Source organism: Hippocampus guttulatus, chromosome 9, assembly GCF_054856545.1.
Source record: "Hippocampus guttulatus isolate MCC_2025c chromosome 9, RoL_Hgut_1.0, whole genome shotgun sequence".
NCBI lineage: Eukaryota > Metazoa > Chordata > Actinopteri > Syngnathiformes > Syngnathidae > Hippocampus > Hippocampus guttulatus.
The window spans coordinates 22,265,585-22,282,131 of record NC_141269.1 but is presented as its reverse complement, the minus strand read 5'-3'; the positions used below and the strand labels follow the sequence as shown (position 1 = coordinate 22,282,131).

General features: G+C 41.6%; 1 protein-coding gene across 4 annotated transcripts in view; it reads left to right on the top strand.

Annotated features, from left to right (window-relative positions):
• Positions 1-512: 512 nt before the first annotated feature.
• The window catches only part of LOC147200757 (SH3 and PX domain-containing protein 2A-like), a 121,332-nt gene continuing 105,297 nt past the window's right edge, over positions 513-16,547 (top strand). For all 4 annotated transcript variants that reach the window (XM_086119241.1, XM_086119240.1, XM_086119239.1 and 1 more), the window contains exon 1: positions 513-1,325. In XM_086119241.1, coding sequence (XP_085975367.1) covers positions 1,173-1,325 — 153 coding nt within the window. In that variant the 5' untranslated portion in view covers positions 513-1,172. The remainder of the gene's footprint in view (positions 1,326-16,547) is intronic.

The following is a 16,547-nucleotide window of genomic DNA, read 5'->3' as shown; positions in this document are numbered from 1 at the left end:
CAACATGTATTGTGTTGTTTTTCATGACCATACTGCATAATGTATATTTTTGTGGCAATTACTGTACATTTTAAAGACACTGTCTAGTAAATTCAGAGATTTATTTTTAAATACATAAATGTTTGATAACAATCTGCAAAGGCTGAAAGCGAAATCTCTCTCTCACTCCCGTGTGTGTTTGTGTGTGCCTCCTAGTACCTGCCCACTGAGTTTGAGGTGACAGAATAACAATTCATGATGCACAGGCAAACGAGGGCCCGAATGATGATACATTATATCAATTCGACTTCATCAACTATTACTATTGGCACTCTTGTTCCTGCATTGCCGTCTAATCTTCTGAGTTTTATTATCGTCAAATGAACGCTCATAAACGTGTGCATGCGTATCAAAGTGTACAGGGGGCAGCATTAAGTCATTGAGTGGGCGCGTTCAAGTTGAAAAAGCTTGCATCGGATTGGTCGCGGGTGGAACATCTGTAGCCACACTTGCAGCTGCTCATGTCTCCGGCCAGAAAGCAGCTCATGACTCAGTGCCTGCAGTGTTCAGCTGAACCGATCCGACGCGGCCTTGTTAACAACTTAATGAACCAGCAACGTGTTTGAGGACCTCCCTCGTCTTATTTCGACGTAACAATCTCCCATTAAGCCTGGAAGAAAAGTTGTCTTAGAGACCCAGTCGGTTCTTGCATTTACCAACCGGGCGATACGTTGTCAAATGGCTCCTCTTCACGAGGATTTTATTCCCAAGTAGCCTCGTGGACGTATGAGAAGCACGTCCCACTCTTTCCCCGAAATCCATGCGGCAACTGGAATACGGGAGGCGTTTGGCGCTGCTGGACTCAGCAGCTATCTTTCATCCAACCAGACTGTGACGTCCAGGTATGCAGAGGATCTCGTGGCCGCCGAGATAGACACAAAGGGACTCTCTTCAATTTCACCCGAATTTCAAGTGATTGCCGCCTTCTCCCGCCGTGCTTTGTGGGCAGCGGAGGAGTAAACGTTCCCCTGACGGCGTATGTCAACGAGGCTTGGCGCAGAGCTTTGTTTTAAACGGACAGTCGATAAGTTTCTAATCGGATTGATGGTGGTTGGGCGAAGGCAGAGAGGACTACCAAACTGGCCGGCGAGGAGCTGACGGTTTATTCGGAACTGTCTGGGAATCGGCGATGAATGCGGGGATTTATTCGGCGTGATTCGAGCTGCAGCAGCTGTCTGCCAGGCGCGTTTATGTATAGCTTTTGCAGGGTCAAGATGCAGGTTCGGACCGTGCTGGACGTCAAAGTGGTGGACGTGGAGAAAAGGCGCAGTCCATCGAAACACTACGTGAGTTGCCTTGCTCATCTTTGCCGATGCGATTTAATGCCCACCTTCTGCAGCAGCATCCTTACAACTAAAGCTGTTTTTTTTATCCACGAATGGAGCCTTGCTGCTGTGACAAAACCAAAAAAATAGGTGGAATCACCTTCTCGTCAAAGATAATTTATGCTCATCTCTCACAACCATGTCCCATCAAATGACAGTACTCGTTGCGATCTGCTAATAGGCATTACTATGATCGCAAATTGTTTCAGATGGCTTTAGGAGAGATTTAAACAATTCTGGAAGTCAATGATGCATCTGTCTGGTAGGTTTTCGTGTCCTGGACGATCAGGGAAAACAATCGTCTATGTCTGAACGATTTATCACAATGCATTTTCAATTACTCTTAAAAAACAAAAACAAATATATAATACAGGACACACTGTGACTGCTGACCTTTTCTAGGTTTATTTTGAAATGACAGAGAGACTTGTGTCAAATGAGAAATGTATCCAGTAAGTGCTGCTATATAAAATTATCACATGCAAACAGAAGCACAGTAGCCTACATAATGTATTTTTGCACGCATAGATCTCGATCTAAATAAGAGGCATAAAAAACGATGTTTGACAGCAATTAATTACAAATAATAAAAGCTGCGTTCAAACGAAGTCCATCTCTCCTTTTTGCCCATTCTTGACGTAGAGCCATTCATTCCAAATCTACGAACGCCTCAATTTACACAAATACAGTTTAATAAATAAAAGGATACGGTCTACTGGAATGTCATTTGTTGTGCAGATCTCAAAAGTCAAAATCAAAACTCAGGACTTTATCATGAAAACAAATCACACGACTAATATTATGGATTCAATATCCATTCATTTTCTGAATCGCTTTTCCTTTATTACTATACAGTACGTTTACAGTAATCTTCTAGGCCACTCCTACAGGTTGACATACGAGACGCCGTAACATAACCCGTTAAACTTGTATGTGTGGCATTATTTTGTATCAATTTTCTCACCACTTATTAAATTGCTTACCATTTTGCTATTCAAAGATGGACATGCTCCGTTTAGACATGGTTCCAGCGAGACTTCTGTGAAAACTGTACTTAATCGCAATTAGCATGGCATGTCCTAATTGCCCCCTACATTGCTCCTTGTAATCCCTTCGTGAGAACGATACTTGGAAGAAGTGTATTTTATTTGCAGCCATGGAAGCTGGGATGACTGACTTTGGAGCGCAAATGCAATGTGTTTACGTGTGGTCGCAGCCAGCTGAAGCTTGTTGCTATAGCTAGCTGGTGCGGCTTCTCGCCTCAACATACCGACTACCCACTGACGTAAGCAGCCCAACAAAGCTTTTTGGAAGTCTCTGCCATTCAATTATCAGATAAAATTAAAATAAAATAAAAATTTGTCATTCCTTGTTCTATTCTTTGTGTTTTGATGAGGTTCAAAATGCAAACAACTATTCAAGACTTTTAAAGTTTTTGTAAATAGTTATTAAAAATTATGGGGTTTTTGTTTGGTAATTAGTTCCTAAAGTAGTACAATGTGACATTTGTGTTCACCCACTTTGTTTATTTATTTTCATTGACTGTTTAAGGTTTGCAGTGTACATCTGTTTTTTTTTTATAACTATTGTATTATGATACACTTTTCTTTGTTTTTGCTCTGTCTGTCACCTAGTGGCAGCTGTGTGGCATAAGAATGGTAGGTGAAAGCTTTTGCTCATCAAATCAATCTTTCTCATGGCAGAGAACACTACTTTTTGCTCTTTCACAATGGCCGTGCTGTCAAACTACAAGATGAATATCATTCCGTGTCTTGGACTGGGTCAGATGTCACACTACATCTCTGTCTGCAACCAGAACGTGCCCAATCGTTGCATGCTTCCGTCAAGATTCAATCCATCGGCGCAGGTCCATCAGAGAGGCACTAAATTTTGGACAGGGCAGACTTTCATTGTCGTGGTCGTGAGGCGTCTGGGATGCTTCACTTAAGTTGAGGATGTCAACTCAAGTCAAGTCAGCTTCATTGTCAAATATGCTCTATGTGCAACATACAGTACAGATGAAATTTCTTTCCTCTGATCCACTGTGCAAACATGCAGTGCATTGAAAACAAAAATAAGGGCACTGAAAACTGAACTGGATAATAAAAGACATAAGGCGTAGAAAGAAAGTAGTGTGTTTCCGGTAACCCGACCGACCGAGAATTTCTACGTCGAAAAAAACCTTTACGGTCGGCATTTTTTTCAAACAACCCTCTACATTTTTGCGTAGAGGGTTTACATCGGTGCAAACTCTCGCGATATTCAAGTTGAGCGCGTGCGTCGTTTGCCCTGTCGTCTGTCAACAACGTTGAAACATGGCGGCGGCCGCAATCTGTGACGACAGTTTAAACCGCGTTTTCTGTGTTACAGTTGCATGCTCGCACCGTAATGTTGAGAAAATAGCATCCATTGATGTATCGAAAAAAAATCAGCAAACTATTTGATGAACACCACGGGCCGAGTAACACCGAGGGCGGAGGAGGACGTCAGCGGAGGCGGCGGCGGCGCGCCCCGGCCCCCCCGAGTCCGGAGCGGGGAGAAAACTAAATAGGTGGCGGTGGCGCCGGCCGCGGAGCGGCGGGTTCAAGGTCTTCTTGTTTTATGTTTTATGGTTATTTTGTTTAAATAGTTGGAGAAAAAAAAGATTAAAAAAAAACTTTGTCCGACCTACCGACCCTATGTTGAAATTTCATTTTACCGTTATCCTTTTTTGTTTGGCCTAAATATAAACAAATAAAAACATTAAATAGCAATCAACAGTCAACAGACCACCAAGGGTACACGAGACAGGCTACAAGGCGTCAAGACAACTCAAAATCGGCTATGAGACACTATATTTGTCTGCGACACGTCTGTGTCGCTAACTGTGGAAAGCTTAAAATAATAATCTTGCCAAATAAAACAGGACTATCTTAGTTTTATATTTCACAATGTTATGTTTTTTTTAGTCTCAATACAGTTAGAGTGTGACAGATTAGGGACTGTGACATGTCCAAGTGACATAACTTCAAATAGATGTTGAACAAGTGTAAATTATTTGGCGACAAGCAAACTTGTTCCCCACTGGTTGCATTTAACAAGTTCATAAATCAATAGTGGCGTTTCTCGATGAGAGAAGTCACGCCTGTACCGAACAACTACATAGCTGCGTGGACTTGTCATTTTAACACACACAAGCTTATAAATAACGATCTAATTGTATTGTTTACTATAAGATGAATCAAATAGAGGAATCCCTAAATCTATGGTAATGCTTGCATGGGCCATTCAACCAAATTGGTGCCATTTGCGTCCACTGGCAACTACATAAAAATACATTTTAAAGCATCCTGCACACCGATATTGTATAATGTTTAAAGTTAGCATTTCAATGGGTAAAAGTCATGGCTATGGTACCTGTATTTGCGATTTTCATGCTAATAACCAACTAAGAGCTTCAATACAAAAAAACTGACATGATAAAACACACACACACACTATATATATATATATATAATATATATATATATATATATACCATCAAACCTCTGTTTTCGAACGTCTCGGTTCTTCACCAATTTGGTTTTCGACCAAAATTTTCAAGTTTTTTATGCCGAGGATGACAAACAGATTTCGGTTCTTGAACAAACTGAGCGCACTTGAATGCACCATTTGACTCCTCTCGCCTTCCTTACACGAGAAAGTGACGCTTCCTCGTGTTGCTTTCCATTGTGAGCAGACATGTTCAGTAAACATTTTTATTTTAAAAAGAGTGTGGTTTCGGTTTTCGAACAATTTCGGTTTTCGATCAGCCTTCTGGAACGGATTATGGACGAAAACCGAGGTTTGACTTTACTGTATATATACATATATAAATTGACACAACAATAAAACATTCATTCGAGGAAAAAATCTGACGCATGCTCTATTTTTTTCTGAATGCTTTGCTTTATTGAATTGAGAATCAGTATCGGCAGATACTGAATACCAAACACTTGGATTCTGGTGCCCAAAAAGCGTGATTGGGACATCCCTAATCAACATCACTTAGGTCTGTGTGAAACGTTTGAAGTTTGTAAGTCATGGAGTTGACAAATAATAAAAAAGGTAGTGTTCTAAGAGGTTCCATTTAGTTGTAGTTTTGTTTTTCTTTCGTTAACTGTATGTAAGTCATGTGCATCTTTCGAATACAGTGAAACTCCTCTACAACAAAATTATGTTTGCAGCAAGAAATTTTTCACAACAGGGGGCTTTTCACTGTAGCAAATTTGATCTCAGATGTAAACACACACACACACACGCGCACACACACACACAACGTATGTGTGTACTCTTTATTTTTATTCCAATACGTAGTGCATAAATATGAGCATACACTTATTTGACACTTCATATAGCCAGTGTAGAAAGAAAAAAAACAGGAAAGAAATTTACGATCAGCATTCACTTTCACTTACATCAATTTCTTGCATAATGTCTTTTACTTTGCTTCCTCCATCTTTCATTTTTATTACTTTTATCCTGTCTTCAAGCGTGAATGCTTTTCTTAACTCCTTGATCTGCAAAGGTCAGTTTCATAGCCATTTTAGCAATGCAATGTTCGTAATGCGTCTGAAACTAATAACAAATAATTTATTAGTTTTTTTTGTTATTAGTCCAATAACAAATATTATTGGACGACTGCGCATGTGTAAATCAGTGTGGTGGTTGCTGTTGCTGTTTCCGAACGAAGCAGTAGAGGTCGCTGTGGCATGCTGAGGTTGGATTAGACTTTTGCGGAAGGCTTGTTTTCCTTGTAGTGAATCTCGTTGCGAGGCAAGAGCAGAGAAAAAGATTTCGTATAACGGAACAGGGGGACTTTTCGTCGTATGGGGAACAGAAAAGTGGGAATGGCTTTCATGCATGAACATTTTTTCACACTAGGGGGGTATTTTCGCCCATGTAGGGTTCGTTGTGGATGAGTTTCACTGTGTACCCAGATACTACTTACTCTGTTTTTCATGGCTGTGAAGTTTTAAAATAAGTAGTGTTTTATGTATCATCTGTCATTTTGTCCGATTGCACGTCTCTTCACACATTGTGAACAATAACACATCACATCAGCCTTCAGTGAATTGTAGCCTTGCTTTTCCACTATCAATACTACCCTTGCTTGAAAGAAGTCTTTGTTGAATATTTGCCCTTGATGACCTCAATTCGAAACCAAAAAACAAGCTTAGAAATGACTAAATTGAAAAAGAAAGATGAACTTAATCTGAAAAAATTTCAACTAACGCCCACCGGAAGGGTTATATCATAGCTGCCTTTGTTACTATGGCTTGGTTAAGTTACCCAAAGCATTTTATGTTGATGTGATGGTCCGTACAACAGTGTACTACAGCATGGGAGTGTTAACTTGATATTTTTATTATTAAATAATCCTATTTTGTTGTTTATATATTTTCCAATTGAGTGTTTGTACAAAACTGAAAAAAAATCAAGCATCTTGTTGCTTTAAGATACTAATTCGTTTATTTACATGAAAAAAAAGTCTTGTTTCAGTAGTTGAATGTCATGTTTTACACTTTAAATTTGGAAACTGGTCATTTCAATTTCCTCATTGCCACTCAAAATGGTAAAATGCCGACTGCTCACTGAAATGGAAAGGTTCGGCATTAAAGCACTTCATGACCCTGTGTTCTCTCGTTGTTCTTATGACAGGTGGTCAAATAATTGTTTTAAGCACTGTACTTATCATAATAATGGTAACATAACATTTATTTAACCAGATAAAACACGTTGAGCTCAAGATATATTCCACAAGGGTGACCCGGCCAAGAGGTCAGCAGCACACCTCATTGAATACTCAGAATATACAAAAATGTTGAAGTACAACTTTTGCATGCATTTCTTAGTACAAATCACAAACACGGGCACTGTTCAGTAGAGGTATCGGCATCTTGGACGACTGCGCATGTGTCCGAAATTCGGGTCGGGTCGGGCCTTGAAATGTCAATCATTGCTTCGGGTTCGAGTCGGGTCGGGCTTCTCTCTCGCTGATTTTTTTTTGTTTTGTTTCGAAGCCGTGAATAGTTTTGACCACGAGAGACCGTGGTTCGCAAAAAAACAGAAGTCGCCTCATCACAACACGTACTGTACTAAACTCTTGCAATGACAATTCAAAGAACTCCTTCCAGTCTCTGTCGAGTATCCACCCGTCACTGTACGTCTTTGTCTCTCTGCTACTCTCTCTTAAAGTGAGTAGCAGATTCATAAGGACGTACTGCTGCGGTGGTTTACGGCCCAATTTTCAACCTGTCAAAATGACGACCTCTTCAGACACAGAAATATAAAAGATGTAAATGTTTATACAGTCTTGTTTAACTTGGATTTCGTCACAAAAGACAGGCTTTGTTATCAGAAATCACCCCTCCTCCTCCCGAGTCCTCACAAATAAAATATGAAATGTCGGGTTTGCTTCGAGCTCGGGCCTGCAAATAGAGCTAAGTGATCGGGCTCGGGCCGGGTCGGGCTTAAATACCCTCGGGCTGGTTCGAGTCGGGCTCGATTTTTTTAGGACCGATCTTAGCTCTACTGTTTATCAATCTGCATGGGTCACAGGCCTTGTTCAGACTCCCAGCCAACTTTTGATTTTCAGCCCATTCAGATTGAAGCTACGCGGCTCTTTTATATTCTGTACAGGTTAGAAAGCACATGAAATTCGATTGTTGCGATGACATGACGTTGAAATCTACGGGTGCTGGACGCCGCGTCCGTTTCAACGTCGTTGCTACAGCAGCCCATCAGATGAGTCAATGATGTGGCTCAGATCCGATTTGGACACTTGCTAAAACTGTGTGGACAGTCAGCCTAAAAATCGGATTTGAGGAGGAATATGATTGGAATCAAATGTCCCTGCATTCTGAATGCCACCTAAATGCTCCAAATGTGATATGACCTGCGAGCTTCAGTTCAATCTGTTTGGAGTCAGTAAAACGGAACGGTCTCTTCCCCGGTTCAGTTCTGACAAGAGGGCAAAAAAGATGGAAAACGTCACAGGGCCGTAAGGCGGCTTTTAGTTCTCCGATGAAAAGTCCTTAAAAAAGATATAACTAGGCCAAGAAGATCCCTATACATTAGGGGTGTCAAACTCATTTTTGTCGCGGGCCACATTGTAGTTACGGTTTCCCTTGGAGGGTCGTTATGAATTTTGGGAAACCATATAAATCTTTAATCCCCTACACATACCGTATTATATACACAGAGCACAACAAATTGATGAATAACTAGTTTTAAAACCAGAAGTCAAAAATAACTTATTGTGGATTACATATGACAATATGTCATATGAAAATATGAAATTTTGGTTCCGACTTCAGCAAGCATCATGGAACTTGACATGCTTGATTTGCTTTCGCGGGCCACATAAAATGATGTGGCGGGCCAGATCTGACCCTCGGGCCTTGTGCTATACATCAAGGTGAGCCAGTGAGGGTACCTATGTGCACTTAAGGAAGGAAAAACAGATTCAATATACAAGTGTTGAATGATCTGTGAGGCAGCTACACTGGTGATAGGCCTTAGGACACTGCGATAAACGGTGTTTAAAGACTTAAGACTTTTAAGCCAAGCACCCCCTTTTCGACACGTCAGTGCCGAAAAGTCAATAAGTGGCATAAATGTTTCAGGCACAAGCAATTCACGGGCTCTAAGTGAAAGACAACATTTGTTGTGCTCGTACAACTCAAGCTTCACCCTGAGCGGTGTGTGCTTTAAAAGAAAGGAAACGCACATACTTATATTTATTGGACTTCTGTGTTGAGTTCCTTGATTAGTTGCAAGGGTTGAGATATCCCCTTGTAACTGACCTGCATTGGAAAAGACCATGGACGTAGTCTTTTCTGTGTTTTAAAAAAAAAACACTTTCAAACTCATCCTCGTTTGCGGCTCTCAAAAGTGTGAACGGGACCTAGCCAGCGGTGCGTACGTGCATAGAAATTTTTACCCCAAGTTTCAATATTCATCATAAATATGTTTTTTATTAGTCTAGTAGACTTCGGCTGGTTGTACATGTACAAACTATAATTCTTTTCAGCTGCCGTATCGTGAAATTTAATTGAGAGCACCATAGAGCCCTAGCATAGCCTGGCAAAGAGGGGGTAGGGGGTAGGGTCTGTATATGTATTGGTAATATATATGTGTACACTGTAAAATGCATCTATGTACATCTGCACAAGGGTGTTGTCTTGTAAATGAAAATCGAAAGTGACATTCATTTTGTTGAGTGGGATTTGGATTCACCATCCATTTGTGATGTGACATACACATTATGTTGGTAATACCGCCACTTTTTTGCGCACACAAGAGGTTGTTAAATCATAGTCAAAGCATGTGTAACGTAGCTTGGGAGAGCTGAGCCTTTCCGATTTACGCATAACACACGCCGATCTGTGGCCTAGTTTCCCAGGCTACCATTTCTCCTGAGACAAGGCTGTTCAATATGCAAAAATAGAAAGAAGGAAGGGGGGGGGGGGGGGGAAACCTGGCACAGTCTGTGGTGTCCATTCAATCTCATTTGCAATGTTTGAGAAACCAGCTGGAAATGCTTATCCTGTGAGAGGAGGGGGCTTTGTTCAGAGGGGAGCATTTGTTGGACCCGAGAATCTCTGAAGTCGCAAAACGGACCCATGCACTTTCTCTTTCTGTGAATGTTTGATATGTGAGCCTTTTTTTTTTACCCTTTGGGGTGCAAGCCAGGTGATGAAATAAGAAGGTTTGGTCATCAAAAAATGTTTAATCTCACTTTCTGGTTCCTTTACAACTCCCAGTCCCATTATATTTTTCAAGAGTGCCATACGAAAAGGCCCCGCTTGGAAGAGAGTTGTTAGTTTGCACCTTAAACATCTCTTGAGAGGGCTGTTCCCAACTAAAATATTTATTGGCCTGTCAAAAGGTGAGCCCTATCTAAGTGAAAAGGTTCCCTGTTTTCAGACGCTTACCTTGATAGACGTATGCAAGAAGTGTGGTTTTAATGAGACCTTTTCCCTGGTTGGTTGTTTTTGGGAGATGACTGTGTGGAAGTGCTCAAGAGCTTGATTTGTTCAGGTGAAACAGAGGAGAGGAGAGAATCACAGGCTTTGCTGACCCTTTTTTTTTTTTAGTAAGTTAGCATGTTCTCCCTATGCTTGCATGAGTTTTCTCTGGGCATTCAGCCTTCCTCTCAACATTTTAGATTCGTTAGTGGGAATGCCGAGTGTGAATAGTTTGTACATACTGCCTGGAGGTGTCCACTGATTGAGGCGACCATTCCTGAGTCGACCCCGCCTCTCATTCAAAAAGAGCCCAGTTAGGCTCGAGTTTAGCCATGGCCCAACTGAGGACAAGTCATGGAAAATCGATGGATTATTTCCTGCTGTTTTATACTTTGAACAGTGAATTCTATGCACTTACATGACTGGTGTACAACAACCTTGGATGTTTTTGAAAAAAACATTGTGAAAGCTCACGTACATGCACATGAGACTTAAAACCTACTTCTACTATATATATATATATATATATATATATATATATACATATATATATATATTACAGATGTGCACACTCTTCCAGTCATAATTTTCAGGATGTCAGTATGTGTCCCCATAAACGCAAGTTGGTAACACATCCCCGTCAATAAACATCCCGTGTTTACAAACATGGATGCACAATGTTTGTGCATGCACATGCTTGTAAAATCCAAATGGCGAAAGCAAAAAATAAAAACCACTTATTTGTTTGTTGTAATGTTGGAGAGAAATACTGGCAGATGTTCTCATTTACAGTAAGTGATTCTCAAAGCAGGTGTCCAATGTTGTTATTTGTTGCTCTGGTACATGCATGGTCAGGGTGCTTACAGTTGTCTTTGCACATAATGACAATGACAATTAAAAAGGCTCTAAAAATCAATAAGTCATATATTTAGAATTTGATGTATTATACATGTCAGCAAATCGACCAGGAAGTAATATTCATTGACAAATACATTCAGACGTACAGTGTGTGCCTGTTTCCTCGAAGGCATTTATGTGGCACTTCAAAAAGTCTTTGCTAACATTCAGTCAATCAGTGTTGAGGAGCCAGCATTGATGGCTTACACAGGATGTTAAGATGTGGAGCTCCCAGTGGATGTGGGTTATAAGAATTGTCCCCTTTGAAATGAATTGAAAGTCATGCTGCTCTAACTTTTGAAAGTATAGTGGAAGTTAGTTATACATCCATCCCTCATATCATCAATAATTAATGTATAGAGATGGAGAGAGAGAGAGATTTTTTCCTTCAAATAAATATAGCAAAACATCAACATTTTGGTGTTATCTGGGTCTAGGCTGTAAGCGGTCCATTTTTAGTTATTAGGAACCTTGGTGTAAACAGGCTTCATTCGTTACAGACAGGGTGTCTATGGATGCTACGGGTCTTTAAAAAAACATGTAAGAGTATACTGAAGACTGTTTGGTAATAGTTTCATGAAAGACTGTTGCCAGTTTCCAATGAGTTTTATTTGCTACAAACTCACTGCCGACTTCTCTGTCTTGGAGAATTGAAATGCCAAAATAAAAACAGGCATCACAAATAGGGAAACTAATAAATTGAGTTTCTAAACACTCTTGCGTCTACCATAAAGTAAAGAAATACGAACTTGAGTCACACAGTTATAGACAGTCAGGTTTATGCGGAATATTTGGTTTATAAGGATAGTTGTGAAAACTGATAAACAGACAAAAAGATAGCCATTGGGGGTTTTAATGCACGGACAAAGCTCATGAATTGAACTGCTGTATATTTAATTTTATTCTGTTCAAGTTTTGTGGTCTGGGGGGTGTGCTGCTCAGAAAATTTTGTCTAAACCTTTTCAGATTTTTTTTATTTTTATTGTTCAGCCTAATCTACGTCAACAAGTGAATATTTACTTATTCATTTGTTTTATCTTGATGTAGTTCCATGTGAAAATATTTCATTTAAATACCAAATAAAAATTTCCAAACGGAACTCTTGGAATAAAATCATTCATGCTTTCGTAGCCAGAGAATATTATGGGTTTCTTTTTTTTATATGCTATTTTAAATATAGCAGTTTAGGCGGGGTTCACTGCATTTAGTGGCTTGCCCACATTCTCTGCTCCACCAAGTCCTGTGTCTTTTTCTTCTTTTTCTTTACTTGAAAACGGAATCACTGCTACCTGTTTTTTTTCCTTCAAAACTGTAAGTTATATCTGTTGTCTGTGTTAGGTTTCTATTTACTGAATAGTATGCATTATGGTCATTGTATCAAAGACAGGTTGGCTTCTTGTAAGAAAGAAGAACAGTAATATTCATTGCCTATGGAACAAAAGCAAAATTAACATTTTCCTTTGAGTAGAATTCCAACTGTTTCTTTTAAATATCGAACGCTGAAGACAAAATGTACTTTGACTTTTTCTTTGTCTTTCTTTTCCCTTTTTTTCGTGTGAGCAGTCATTTTCCATTTTACACTCGTTTGTGCTTTTGTCATTCAAGAAATACTTTTTTGACTCCTTTCATGAGAAATTCGTTACATAAGAGGCTTTTTGCCAAACTAAGAACCCTCTGCACATATTAAAGATAAAACTACTGGTAAGTTTTTAGACCCTAGTTTAATCAGTGGCTCTGATACAGTTAACCAATAAAACACAGTCAATACTCTGATTTGCATTCTAAGCTTTTCTGAATTGAGAGTGAGTTGAGAATGTGTGTTTTATTTGTGCCCTGTGATTGGCGAACAGATCTGGATGTATCTTTCCTCTTGTTCAAAGTCAGCTGGGATAGGACCCAGCACACCTGCGACCTTAGTGAGGATAAGAGAAGAGAATAGAAGCTGACCACATGAATTTTATAGTGCCACGTCATGCTTTTTTGAACATCTATGATTGTGCAATTTTGCTGCCTGTGCTATCTGATATATATCTAAGAAGATGAGTAACTATTGCAACTTCTCATAGCAGCTCTTGAACAATGTAAGGGTTCATTTGAGCAAGGCACCAAACCCTGAAACAGTTAATTTGACCTCTGAAAGCCAACTAACAAGTCACACTACACGGGAGAAGACAAAAATAGACTCCAGCACACATGAACAGCACACAGTTTGTCAAAGACTGAGCAATAAAAGGGAACTTTAATAACGTCAGAAAATTTACACTGGTGGGACATTTCAGAGCAGGCAGGGAGTTGCTGGAGGAGCACTGCGGGAATATGGCCAGGCTGAGTAGGAAATTAAACACCTACATCACTAAAGTGAAACCAAAAACAAATAATAACGTTGTGATAATACACACAATGGGGTAAAACATCATACGGGTATTAGTTAGTTAGTTAGTTCCGCCCGCTCCTATTTGGAACATTGGGCGACGAGCCTCCTCCATTTGTTCCGGTCACTGGCGACCCTTCTTGCTCCATGCCAGCTGACACCCATCTCACTGAGGTCTTCTTTGGCAGTCTGTCTCCACGTCTTCTTTGGCCTACCTCTCTTCCTCTTTCCACCCTCTGGCATCCAGTCCATGGCCACACTTGCCGGTCTCTCTCTTGGCAGCCGGAGTACGTGGCCGATCATTTTCCTTCTCCTTTCAGAGACAATGTCTGACAGTTCAGCCACTCCTGCCCTCTTCATCACCTCCTCGTTGGTGATGTGGTCTCTCCATGAGATCCTCAGGATGGATCTCAGGCAACGCCGATGAAAGACATCTAACTTGTTGGTAATGTTGGCTGTCTTCATCCATGTCTCACAGGCGTAAATCGCTGTTGGGATAACCACTGACATATAGAGGCGTAGCTTGGTGGTCGTAGTGATGGCTTTCGATGACCAGATGTTGCGGAGGCGTTGGAACACTCCCGCAGCTTTACCAAGTCTACTGTTGACGTCTTTCTCCACACCACCTGTATTTGAGATGTTACTCCCAAGATATGTGAAGCTGTCAATGTACTCTGTCATGTTGGTGTAGAGTGAGTGGTTGAAGGTGTTGGTGCTGTCCGACGGCCATGGCCTTGGTCTTTTCCTGGCTAATTCGTAAACCGACCTTAACTCCGTGCTCATGCAGATTGTTGGTCAACTCCTGGAGTGCGGGCTGGGTGTGACTTAACAGAGCCAAATCATCTGCAAATTCCAGGTCAGCTAGTCTGCTCCCTCCCCACTTGATACCAACTTTTTCCCCTGTGATGGACTTCCTCATCACAGTCAATTATGATGATGAAGAGTAGGGGTGACAGAATGCAACCCTGTCTTACACCAGTGACAATGTCAAAATCATCAGTTGTGCCACTGTTGGTTTTGACACAACAGGTTGAGTTGTGGTACAATGACCTGAAGATGTTGAAGTACTTGAGGGGTACACCATACAGCTGGACGATCTGCCACAGTGACTCCCGGTGGATGCTGTCGAAGGCTTTCTTGAAATCGATATAGTTGATCATGAGTGGTGTCTGAAGTTCTTGGCACTGCTCTATGATGTTTCGAAGGGTAAAGATCTGTTCGGCGCAAGACCTTCCCTTCCTGAAACCGGCTTGCTCTTCCCTCAAGATGTTATCCACTTCATCTTTAAGGCGATGTAGCAGGACACTGCAGAATACCTTGCTGGGGATTGACAGCAGTGTAATGCCCCGCCAGTTATTGCAGTCTGCGAGGTTTCCCTTCTTAGGAAGCGTGACAATGACCCCACGTCTCCAGTCGGCAGGAACCTCTTCAGCATGCCAAATCAGGTTGAACAGGTGGGTAAGGCTCTCCACAACAGCGTCTTGGCCGTGTTTCAACATCTCGGCAGCTACCTCATCGAGTCCCGGTGCCTTGTTGTTCTTAAGGCCCTTGATTGCTTTGGCAACCTCAGTCTCGGATATCTCTTTCGATGTAATATTTAGAGCTGGAGCTGGTGTCTCTTGGTCGAAATTGAAGAGCACGGGAGGCATTGGTTGGTTGAGAACCTCCCTGAAGTGTTCCAGCCATCTTGCTTCTTGCTCCTCGTCGCTTAGAGGTGTCCTGCCATCCTTGCTCCTGATTGGCACGCTAGAGCTGCTCCTGGAGTTGGTTAGCTCCCGCACGATCTTGTATAGGGTCGTCGTGTTGTTGTTCTCGGCTGCTTCCCAGCGAATTACGGGTATTAAGGATGGCAAAATTAGTCGACGAGTCACGCCGACTCGAGTCGTTTTAGTGATGTGTTCGTATAATCTATTTGGCGCTTTGTTTTTTCTCTTGACATTGCCTCGTCTCGCGCTTCTCCTGCTGGTCGTATGCCTCGTCTGTGACTCACATGCTCAGTCGCGATCATCCGTGATGTTAACAGAAGCATTGCGGGTCCTGTACTTTAATGGCTAACCAGATTTAGAGTCTGAAAGTTGGGATGTATTTCACCAAAAAACTGGATAGGATGCAAACCTCCCTTTCATGCCAGCACGGCGGTGATGCTCGATCATCTGAAAAGCAAGCACGTTGTGGCTGATACCTGATTTCATTTCTGACATAAGATAAGACAAGAAAAGATAAGAAAACCTTTATTTGTCTCACAACGGAGAAATTCCCAATTTACAGCAGCAAAATTATGAAAGGGCGAAGTAGAAGAACAAAAAGTATATAAATAAATATAAATTATCAAATATAAATATAAATATAAGCATATTAAAATGGGTGAGTGGGGGTGAGTCCAGGTTTTCAGGTCTGTCTATTCAATAGCCTGACAGCGGTAGGCAGGAACGAGTGGCGGTACCTCTCCTTCTTGCAGCACGGGTGTGACAGTATCTGGCTGAAGGAGCTGCCCAGTGTTGTCACGTTGGCCTGGAGGGGGTGGGAGGGTCTGTCCATCATAGCTGTTAGCTAGCATCGTCCTGTTGGCCACCTCCTCCAGAGTCTCCAGGGAGCAGCCCAAGACAGAGCTGGCCCTCCTGACCAGTCGGTCTAGTGTCTCTCTCCCGGGCTGAGATGCTGCCTGACCAGCAGACTATGCCATAATGAATGGCTGAGGCCACCACAGAGTCATAGAAGTTCTTAAGGAGTGACCCCTGAAATCCAAAAGACCTCAGTTTTCTGAGCAGGAAGAGCCCCTTCCCGATCAGAGTGTCCGTGTTGTTCGACCAGTCTAGTTTATTGTTGAGAAGAACACCCAGGTACTTGTAGGAGGTCACCCTCTGTATGTCCGTACCCTGGATGTTCATCGGCGCAGGTGAGCCACTTGGGCTTGTGCTTCACTCA